General features: G+C 36.6%; 1 protein-coding gene across 1 annotated transcript in view; it reads right to left on the bottom strand.

Annotated features, from left to right (window-relative positions):
- LOC107732460 (sorting nexin-13) overlaps positions 1–11,754 on the bottom strand; it is a 39,344-nt gene extending 27,590 nt beyond the window's left edge. Inside the window, exons 1-2 of the mRNA XM_016543798.1 lie at positions 11,613–11,754; positions 1,120–1,232 (exon numbers count right to left, since the gene is read on the bottom strand). Of these exons, the coding sequence (XP_016399284.1) occupies positions 1,120–1,232; positions 11,613–11,624 (125 nt within the window). The 5' untranslated portion in view covers positions 11,625–11,754. The remainder of the gene's footprint in view (positions 1–1,119; positions 1,233–11,612) is intronic.
- Positions 11,755–12,044: the final 290 nt, after the last annotated feature.

Raw genomic sequence — 12,044 nt, 5'->3', positions numbered from 1 at the left:
TCTCACCGGAGCTTACTCTACGCCTACATCATCTGCTGGAATGCCACTCTCTTGTGAACGTAGGGCTGGGCGATATAGCAAAAAAATTTATAAATGATATAATGTTTCATATCGTTCGGTATCGATAATTATTGAAATTTTTTATAACCTTTTTTAAAACAAAGAGCAATAGAAAAAAACTGTTTAAATTTAACCACTGTATTTTTTAATTAACCAAATTTATTGAGACAAACAACAAATATTTTTTGTTTTAACAATCAAACACAAAATAAAAATTAAACAAATATCTAATTTCTAATGTTGTATATGCAGATTAGATAGGTTAAACTTTTGGCTTGTCTCCCGAGGCCACAGGAGGGCGCAATGAGCAAAATAATTCAGCGCATTTAAATTGTCAACGCAAGGAAATAACTGTCTATAAAAAGACGTGCATTACGTCTAAATTAACTCATAAAAATCAAATATAATTCGTAAATTGCATAAACGCTGCGTCACTCATAGCACGTGCCTATATCGTGCGCTATATCGAACATTTTTTCTATCGTTATCGAAGAAGGTGTACCGTCGATAAATATCGATACCTTTTTATCGCCCAGGCCTACGTGAACACATGCACCTGTTAGCCGAAGCTAGAGATTAGTTTATAAAGTTTTAAATATGGATATTTTACTTACACAAACGCATCGATTTGCTTCAGGAGGATTTTATTAACCCTTTATTAAGTACTTTTTATGATGGATGGATGCACTTTATTGGACTTCAAAATCTCAACACCCATTCACTGCCATTATAAAGCTTGGAAGAGCCAGGACATTTTTTAATACACCTCCCATTGTATTCGTCTGGGAGGATTTTATTAACCCTTTATTAAGTACTTTTTATGATGGATGGATGCACTTTATTGGACTTCAAAATCTCAACACCCATTCACTGCCATTATAAAGCTTGGAAGAGCCAGGACATTTTTTAATACAACTCCGATTGTATTCGTCTGCAAGAAAGTCAGTCATATACACCTAGGATGGATTGAGGGTGAGTAAATCATGGGGTAATTTTCATTTTTGGGAGAACTATCCCTTTAAAGCGCACTGAAATGAGACGTATTTTTGATCCACTTACCCGCCAATGAAACAGAGGATGTAGAAGGCCAGATAAAAGATGGCAAAAGGTCCAAATGTGATGAGGAAGAGGACGACTCCCAGACCCCCCCATCCCCAGATGGACAGACTGGCCTGAAACACACAGAGTTAATGACATTATTTCTTATCTTTTGCTGACTGTGAGTGCTCATGCTGAAGAGCATTAATTGATCCGAATGAAAGCAGCATGAATACAGTGTAATTGAACACACACACACAGTGTAATTTTCTACAGAAGAAAACCGTGACATGATTGCAGCAACTGAATAACTGAAAGTGAACATCATCAGGATCTAAAATGTTTAATGGGTGAAGAGAGGAAATTTACCAGCCATGAACATGCATTTTGCACTTTTTTATTAAAATTATGTTTTATCTCTACGACAAAGACATTGCTTTGTTGTTAGCATCATCATTTCAGTAGCATCAACTATTGCTTTCATGTCCATATAGGTAAAAGTCCCTGAGCTTTTCTTTCTTTGATTTGACTGACTCATGCCAGATATAATCAGTAAGGGTCAGACTTTCGCTCGTGCACTGCAATTAAAGTAGTGAAATTATGGGCCATCTCTCCAAGCTGCACTTTGCTCTAGATCAGGGGTTTTCAAACTGGGGTCCGTGACGCAAAGCCAGGGGGTCCGCAAAATAATTTGCTATACCGTATTTTCCGGACTGCAACACGCGTTTTTTATCTTCTGAAACGTGCTATGATTTATATTCCAAGGGCTGCACGATAAATCGAAATGGAATCGAGATCGCGATTCGACAGAAGCTGCGATTGTCATGCGTATCTTTCAATGAAGCACGGTTCTGTGATCAGCAGTAAATCTCCATCCAAAGGCCAGAGGGCGCTCTCGCACTGAAACTCCAAATACGCCTCGCAGAAGAAACCCAGGAAATGCCTATCGCTGCAGCTGAATAAACAGAAGAAATACGCCTCGCAGAAGAAACACAGAAAATGCCTATGGCTGCAGCTGAATAAACAGAAGATTCAACTGCTTTCATTGATTCAACGTGACTAATAAACACACAACTACGGCAATATACGGTTTATCTGAGTTCTTATTATTATAATTTTCATTAAAATAAAGTATATTTATAATGCAATGCCTTTATCACTGCTTAAATACTATGAAATATGTTGCATGCCTTATTCTATGTAAGAAGCCACATTATCTCACAGAAGGATTTATTTCAAACGCTCGACTGATGTTATGAAGTGAGTTTGGAGTAAAAAATATGTTATTAAATGTGGTATTTTCACATGCTTTCAGATGGAGCAGCATTTACTTCACAGAGCCGTAGCTCACAGAGAAGCTATGCAAACAGCTGTCATTATCGCTAGCCTAATAGTTTAGCAACCAAATGTTAGACTGCATAACGATTCACTCATGGAAACGATTCATGCCGAATGAGAGGTTTGCGAGCCCACTATGTGGTTAAGTTTCAGATTTTAGTAAGTAAATTAATTTTGTTATGGACATAGCCATAAGCCCCGATTTATGTTTCTGCCAGTGGGTGCAAAAAATGAGCATTTTATTTTTTTATACAACACATTTTCACCGCTGTTTACACAAGTAAATGATAACCGGGCTAAGTTATCATACACATACGCAACAAATGCTTAACATATTTAAACATTCTCATTACTCAGTAATTCATGATACTTGGTGTTAGTTTTTTCTAGAGTAGGCTATACTCCGTTCGATGGTTTGATGAATTCACTTCACAAAATGTATCTTGCGAAGTGAAATGCATGCAATTACCAACCAAAATAATACACACATTCTTTCTATAAGGGTTGTGCTTCACTAAATAAAATAATTTAATAAATGCCTGTTTACAAAAAGCACTTATTCGCGCGTACACAGGACAAAATTTGAGTTACATGTAATATCTGAGGGAGCGCAGAGCCATGATCACATATATAATGGAGAGCAAGCCCACCGTAAGCCGAGAGATTCGTGCTGGCGCCCCCTCGTATTACAATAATGCATTCTCGACATTATCCATTAAAATAATGCCAAAAACTGCCTCAAATGTATAAATGTATGTATAAAGTTGAAAAGCTGCAATCCATTTCTTATTGGTTAAAATGAACGAAGACTATCTTGTGTTTTTCACGAGCACCCACAGGATCGGTGCCTATGGCATTTAAAATAAATGTTGTTTGTAGGTTAATGATCGGCACTATAATTAATTTTTTTTATATACATATATATTGATTTATTTTTGTTCTGTTATGAATGCCACAAAATTTAAATGATTTGGAGTGAGGGGAAGTAAAATTCATGTTAGTGTTTATAATGTTTTTTTCCCCCCTAACATTCGATTTATTTAGACCTATTCAGTATTTAAATTATTTCTGAAAGTAATAGTAAAATGCAACTTACACACCATGCAACTTGGGTTTTGTTTTGTTTTCCCCCTTGACCTGGTGCAACTTTCCGGAAAATATGGTAAATTTAATTATATTATGCTGTAGTATTAAAAAGTACATATACAATGGGGACCATTTGCACCAATAAAACATTCATATTATGTTCATTCCTCCTATCCACATTAAACTTTAACCTTAAACACTGTTATAATTATGAGGGGGTCCTTGGAAAATCATCTCCCCTGTAAGGGGTCCCTGGCTCCAAAAAGTTTGAAAACCTCTGCTCTAGATCATCATCATCATAAGAGAGAACCAGAAGAACTGAAAGCACAGTGCAGGCGCTTTCAGCAGACAGGTAAAGGATTTCAACAGAATTGAAGGGAGGAAATAAATTAAGACGACACAGATGAGAGGAGCGAGTGTGACTGTGAATGTAACCAATGGCCAGGTTTCCTGTTTTTGCCAGGACAGGAAACTCAATGACCCAATCTGTGCCCTTCCCTTCCTACTCCTGAGCCGATCGTGCACACACACACACACACACACATCCCTGTGTGCTCTGGATCTGAAGGGTCGGACCTGGAGTGTGTCCTGCTCAGCTTAAATAAACATCAGCCAAAAATATGATCAAAGGAACATAACTGAGAAAGAAAGAAGAGAGAAAATAAAGTGCAAAGAGTAAAGACTGAAAAAAAGTAAAAGAAAGAAATTAAGATATTTTAGAGAACTTTGATTCCACATGAACTCTTCCCTAAACATAGGGCCCTATGCTTTCTGTGATGTGGAAAACGAGGACAGAATCGCAGGAATCTTTCATAAAAATGGAATTTAATTAATAACATGGAATGTCACGGAATTTGTCAAATTTTTAATAAATCAAATGTAGGTCAGTACACTTAAATAAAATCACAATATGGACTAGTGTCTGTGAATGAGACCACAAAAAGACTATTTAAATATGAATCCTGCATGTTCAGCGTGTCTCTGTGTGAATGCAACCCGTCAAAATAAAATAAGTCATAGATTCATAAAATCTTTATTTCTTTCAAGTTTAAAGCCAGATTTTTGCTCCACAGTGAAAGTTGTAGAAACCAGACCATTCATTTTCCTTAACAAAATCTTAGTTTCTGCGTGTTCTAATGAGTGATATTGTTTCAAATCAAGAAACAGGTTTGGGTTGCCTGATAATATTAATAATAATAATAATATAATTTTTTTGTCTCTTAGAAATGCACATTTGATAGTCAAAGTGGGCAGACCAGAAGAAGCCGCAATGTTAAAAGTCTGGCTACACATGAGCTTTAGACCACATGAAAGCACTGAGTTAACCTCGGTGATTCATTTCAGGAACACAAACCCTAGTCCTGACCTGTTGACCTCTGTAACCTGTTGAGTCCTCTGGCCACAGCAGACCATTAATGACTTCTGCTGACATCCTGTGGATCTGCTGTAGCTTTCTAGAGACTGTTTTATGCCACACAATGCATGGATGTGTTATAAGAGGGGCGAACAAACAGGCTTTGACACGGGTGGAGCGTCACAGGACTGCAAAGCAGCTGCCGGCAAACTATTCTGAAACCTCAGCAAACAACACGACACTATTACAGCGAAACAAATGATATTTTTATATTTTCTTCTGTTCTGGATGAACATACAGGCAAAAAAAAACTGCAAACAGCCTATTGAATCAGTTTTAACATCATCATCGGGGTCTTTTTTATATTTAAAAAAGCTGTTTTTAATAAACATTCACTGGTTTTATGAAAAGTCTCGTTTAGTCATTTAAAAAAAGTCTAATTATTAACGCACTAGTCAATATAAGCAGTTTATACATTGTGTTTGTTTATTAGATAAAGAGATTTGCACAAATGCACATACAATCTAAGTGTTTGGAAAACATCCTTGACTGTGGGAAGTTTTCCGTGTGCTCTGAAAAACATGTTTCAGCCCTAATCGCCACCAAAATAAGATAAAAGCAGATTAGAGCCCACGGCGGACTAGAAAACTAAAGCTGCTCTCTTTGTCATCAAACACACAATAATCCAACAGCCGTTTTACCTTTACCATGTTTTCACATCAGAGCACATCACATAATTCCCATCAAGTAAGAAGACACAAGCGCTGTGAGCTTTCAGCAGACGCGAGGGGACCTCATTACAATCTAGTACATTAACCAATTAGTCATTCATTTCTCAATAGAAAGGTGTAAAGCTGTAGAGTTAATAGGCCTCTTTACAGCGATGATCTCATTCTGTCCTGCTGCGTCCTCAGGACGGGTCAGCGAAGACTTTAGCCAGGTTAAGATTATAATCCACTGACTGTCATTCAATCACCTGTTGCAAACAAGCTCCACCTTCTTAAACTGTGAAATTCATTAACACTGCACTGCATGGAAGTGCTTTAGGCCTAAATATCCTGAGATAAGGCCATTATACACAGTCTGACCTGATAAAGTTGGACGGTGAATCTGCACTGAGAAGAGCTCATAAAATGATCATAGTAAGTGCCAAAATTTTCCAGAAGGTTTCAAGTGTGATCTTGCACAAAACTCATCAGGCTTCGCCATTAATTCAGGCTGGTCACCGAGGTCTATTTTAAGAGTGCTGTAAATAGTGCCGCTGTCCCGAGATCAAACGTTGTGTGTATAATCCAGATATAGGCTAAGCCTTCGGCATTTACAGAGAAAAGAGTATAAGATCTCTGTAGACCACATTATACTTACTGACACTTTTTCTTAAAGTAAAATAAAATAATGTTCTTAAAAATTTACCACTTTTTGGACTCTAAGAAAAGTTGTGTTTGCTATTAGTTGCTCATGCTATTGCGGTTCTTGTTTTTAGCATTTAGACTTATGAATTTTGCCTGGCAGAAACAAAAAAAATCTTATATCTAATTCTATATAACTCTAACAAAAACACACGCAAAAAAAAAAAAAAAAAAAAAAAAAAAAAAAAAATGTTGTTACTTGAAATAAATAAACGTTTAACTGAAAGAAAAAAAATATACAATTTCAAATTTTTGGCACCATTTCTATATATTTTTTTAGTTTAATTACTAAAAATAACAAAAAAATAAAACAAGTAAAAAAAAACTAATAAAAATGACAAAAACACAACAAAATTGCTAAAACTTTAAAAATAAAATGAAAATGGAAAATATAAAATTTAAAATGAATTTATAATATAAAATATTCATAAAAACTATAATAGTATATAACAGATATTAAAATAACATTGGTGCTCTACCACCTTGGTCTAAGTTAATTCATTATTAAATATGATGAAATATATAAACTAAATTAGGGCTGTCGCGATTCGTCGATTTTATTAGACTATTCGATTTTTTTAAATCCTTGACTTCATTTTGCTCGCATCGACTAACCGGCAAAATACCGGAAGTGGCGCATTTCACATTATTAGTCTGTTTTCCGTAAAATGTACCAACAATCACATTAAAAAAATATACACTTTTTGATATATCATAAAAAAAAAACAGGTATTACATTACGTATTTCATGGCACACTCGTTTTATGCGTATTTGGCGCCACCTATTGTTGTGGGTGTATTATTGACATGTCAAAGTCTAGACCCTGAATATAAGACGACCGCGTTTTTTCAGATGTATTTCCAAGAAAAAAACACTGTCTTATATTCGGGTAAATACGGTACATTAGCTCTATTGTTTATAATACATTATGTATTTTAACAGTTTTGTTCAATAAAACCATATGGTTTCTTGCTTTTGATACTTTATTTAAAAGCCTCATAATAGCCTCATTACTATTATATATGTATTTTAAGTCATTTTAAAGGCTATTGTCCACTTACATCTATCTATTTTTATTACCACAAAAAAATTAATTATAATTATAGGGCCCTATGAAATCCGTTTTATTTCCAAATTCATTTTTTTTCTATACTCTGTTTTAATGGTTAAATTAAATTTTATTAATCAAAAAGCCTGTCTAATTAATTGAGTTTTACAGTTTTATCTTTACCAAATTCTGTTTTCCATTATTTTCTGGATTCCATTCTATCAAACTTGAAGGCTTTGTAAATATATTTAAAAAAAACACTTCCTTCATTTCACAGATGGTGTAACTGTGAATTAACAGCCTGTCAGTAATAATACCAGCTAATTAACACCCCATAACCAGGAGCTTCCCAAAGCTTTGATAATGAGCGGATGATGAGATTTACATGAGCAGATATCTGACAAATCTGATGGGCATAAACAAGGCACACGCTGAGAGCACGTCAATCACGCCAGGACAGATTCAGCGCACAGGTGAACTGAGATACTGGTGTAGTAATACGAGCCTGACTCTTAGTCAAGTGCTGCCCATTTACAGTTTTGCATTCCTCTGTTGACACACAACCCAGCGGTGTACCGTGCAAGTATGCATACTTCTTAATATTTACACATGGAGCGCTGAGGAAACAACAGATGCAAACATGAAAGACCCTGTTGTGCATGACATTCCTTTAATTCTATATGTTCTTATTTACTGAAAATAAATTAAATAAGCTGTATAATGTCACATGAATCACAGCAGGCTGACCTGAAACGCTTTGGTTCAGCAGGCTAGTGAAACATTTGCAGTAATGCATTAACTTCGAGGTCCAGCCCTAAAATGCAAAGACAGAGTGACTGTGTTCAAGTCCTGATACGCCAGAAGACTTGTGTGGACGTTCTTACAGCGGGTCATGTGACTAAAGAGGCTTCGCCTCATCCACCTGTCATCAGGTGACGAAATCAGCCACAGATTTCAATGCACTGAAACTTTTGACAAATGCATGATTTGCAGTGATGAAATATGGCATGCAACCAACTGGCAAGCTTGTCTTCATAACTAAACAGGTGTTTAACATGTAGATTATTTTACCTTTAGATCATTTACCTAAAATAACCCCAACACAGGACAAGACTATAATTAGGCCTGTCATCATAACTATAGTATACTACAATATTTGCATGAGTTTCAACAATGCCTTACAGATAAAACAAAAGGTAACACACCCATCCACAAAATCATCAGGTTCCCACACTTCTCACTAACTGATTTCTATGACTTCTCCTGTTCATGTTCATGAGTCCTCTATCCATAATATTTCCTTCTCCAGTGAAAAAGTCGTCTGGTCTGAATCAGGGGAGAAATCTGCACAGATCAAGCACCGTTTACAAGCCAAAACAGTCCAAAACAGCTCTAAACTAATATGTGGCTGGATTTTGACGAGAGAGACATCCGGAGATGGGCTTTTTCACTGGAGGAAGTGTTATTATGGATTATGGACTCATATTTTAGCAGGAAGTGACGGTTTGACGTTAAAAACGTCTTAATGATGGATTTGCTTCTTACAAACATGCAGCTTTTGGCTTCTCAAGACATTAACTGCTGGACTGGAGTGGTGTGGATTACTTGTGGATTATTGTGATGTTTTTATCAGCTGTTTGGACTCTCATTCTGACGGCACCCATTCACTGCAGAGCATCCATTGCTGAGACACTGATGCAATGCTACATTTCTCCAAATCTGACGAAGAAACAAACTCATCTACATCTTGGATGGCCTAAGAGGGTGAGTAAATCTTCAGCAAAGTTTCATTTTTGGGTGAACTATTCCTTTAAATGTCACTTACAGACAAAACAGGAGTTTACTTTAAAACTATAATTTGAGGATGAAATGGCACATCCACAAACAAAATAAGTGTCATGCATGACTGTTATCTTGCCATCATAACCAACTATACCACAAAGTTTGCATAGGTTTAAACATTGCTTAAAGGCCAACCAAGTTTGTCACTTTAAAATGTTGTGCTCAGAAACTGAAATAACATTCACAAACAAGACCAGTCTCATAAAGTCAGGCTTATCTTGACCAACTTTATCAACTAACTGGAATGGAAAAAATTCTAGCTTCTTCAACAAAAAAATTCTTCTGTCCAACAAAGTTGTTGCAAGTTTGTTTTACCCAGTAAACTATAAATGTGCAGTTTAATTACAATATTTCACCTCATTGCTTGTTTTGGATTGACTTTTCTAATTTTCTAGAAAGAAAGTTATCCAAAACTTGTATATTAGTCAATAAATTGGAAAAGAAAACTACTTGAAAATGGACCCTTAATTAGGCTTGCTGCGATAGACGGTGTTTTCGGTTATACTGGTGTTAAGCCGCAACACCGGTTACGTCATTTGCCTACCCACCGCCCCCCACGTCGTTTAGATTTTTTTATAGTAACAAATCATTTAGCCTAGTTCAGTTAGAGGACAGACACTTTTAAAAACTAAACGCTCAATGCAGCGTGCCGAACCGTGCACCACGGAGCAGGAGTCAGATTTAATTTATCACGCGAGGAGAGCGAGTCGAGCTGACTGACACGAGTGAGGTGAGAAAGACAAGACGATGGCAGAAGGTGCCTCCAAGCTTTCTTATTCGTTTCTAATAAACGTTCTATGTTTCTTATTTATTTGGTTCCACAGTGTTTGCTGATTTTCAGTTTATATACCTATTTAAACTTTGTGTAGCATAAGTAATTCGTTATTTTATTAGGCATATACAGTATGGTGTATTTTTATTCGTTTTGTTAATAAAAGTTCTGAGTTTGACGTTGTTGTTGCTTGAATTGAATCAAAGCAGAATTGCCGCTAATTTGAAAGTGAAAGTAAAACGCGCACGGCGCTTTTTCAAGCTATTTGAAAGCCAAGAAATCCGAGGAAAAGAGGAAAAACTCAAACGAACAATTGCTTGACGCCGAACTGCGGCAATTCAATTGCTGCTAATTTGAAAGTGAAAGTAAAATGCTCACGGCACTTTTAAAAGCCATTTGAAAGCAAAGAAAAGAGGGAAACTCAAACGAAATAACACCCCAACGGTGATACCGGTATTGCCGGTGTTGTCACGCGTCGATTAACCGGTGGGAAAATTTCCTCACCGTCACAACCCTACCCTTAATAAGTTTATAAAGTTTACGTACATTTTCAAAGAAAACACCTTCTTTTATTTTTTTTAAGAAAGATGTTGACATTTATTTGAATTTTTTAAAAAAAACTGTAAAAAATAAACTGCTTGAAAAACTATTATATAGTTTTAAAATATAAATATAATACGCTTTAGTTCATTACAAAATGTATTATAAATAATATTTATTTGTTGTCTCTATGTTTGTAAATGTTGTCTTTGTTATTAATGCCTGTATGCATGTACATACATATATAAAATCATGTAACTTGCGTCCACATCAGTTCCATTCTCCCATAAAGGCAACAAATACCACCAAAACTGGTCTACATTATATTTAAATTGCTTATTTTAGTAAACAATAAACATATGATGACAGGTTAAAATAACATGACTAATACAACAGGCTTCTCATCATATTAACAAATTCATGACCTGAACAACAAAATACAATACAACTAAAACAGGCGTTCTTTTGAAAACGTTTGTTTTTTTTAATATATATATAAACACATGATCAGATACTGAAATAACGTAGTGACACACAAAACAAGTGTCTGTTATCAGGTATGTCATCCTAAACAACGCTTTGCTTGTCCCATACACTCGAAACTGGCATTTTACTTCATCATACGTGCCTTGTTAGTGTAAATACATGATCAGAAGCTCGAATGATACAATCACACACACATATGACAGTATTAGAGTTTCACACACATGCCACGAAGCATCTGTCATTTTCCACCAATTATCAACATCAACAAGCTGAAGCACGCAGAAAACACACAAAAGCCCCTCATCTCCACCCGCTGCGCCTATACTATACACACAGCTGTCACACACACATTACTCGTGTAAACACACACTTATGGTGTAAATACAGCTGATGTTAGCTGAGCTAGCTGCAGACTTAACTTAACTGTCAGCGCTCAGAAACATCTAATCTCATCGCATTAATGCGTGTAATCCCGCACACAAACTGCGTGTGTGTTAATGTGTGTAACCGTGTGTGTACTTCAGTGTGTGTGTGTGTGTGTTTACCTGTTCAGGTAACACACGGCTAAGCTAGCAGCAGCTCAACACAGCGAAAACACACCAAGCGGACTGAGCAGTGAGGGGAAAATCGTGACTTACCTCTGCAAACATTATTTAAAATGTAAAACCGGAGGTCGTTTGGTTTATCCCCGCCACATTTTTAACGGTCTCCTTTCTTCTCGCGTTCATAAACCGAGGCGCTTCGGGACTGCGCGCGCGCCCTGCCTGCAGCCGCCATGAGCGCGAGCCCGACAAGCCAAGGAGTCTCCGCGCAAAAGCTAGAGCGCACACTCCGGCGCGCTTCTGAGGGGAGGTCACGTGATGAGAAACGCGGGCTCCGATTGGTTCGAAGGATTCTATCGCCCGGAAGATTAGCCTACGCGGCTGAAATCTTCAGAAATTAGCCTATATTAAACTTCTGTGTATGAGTACATATTTTTTAATATAGTTTATAACTATATTTATAATATTAGTCGTGAGTCCTTTGGTTTTCTATTTCGCCTGCGCTGTCGCTCAACTATCCAATGGGCG

Source organism: Sinocyclocheilus rhinocerous, unplaced genomic scaffold (assembly GCF_001515625.1).
Source record: "Sinocyclocheilus rhinocerous isolate Xijiao unplaced genomic scaffold, SAMN03320098_v1.1 scaffold3476, whole genome shotgun sequence".
NCBI lineage: Eukaryota > Metazoa > Chordata > Actinopteri > Cypriniformes > Cyprinidae > Sinocyclocheilus > Sinocyclocheilus rhinocerous.
The sequence above is the reverse complement of the archived record's forward strand: the minus strand, read 5'-3'. Positions and strand labels throughout refer to the sequence as shown.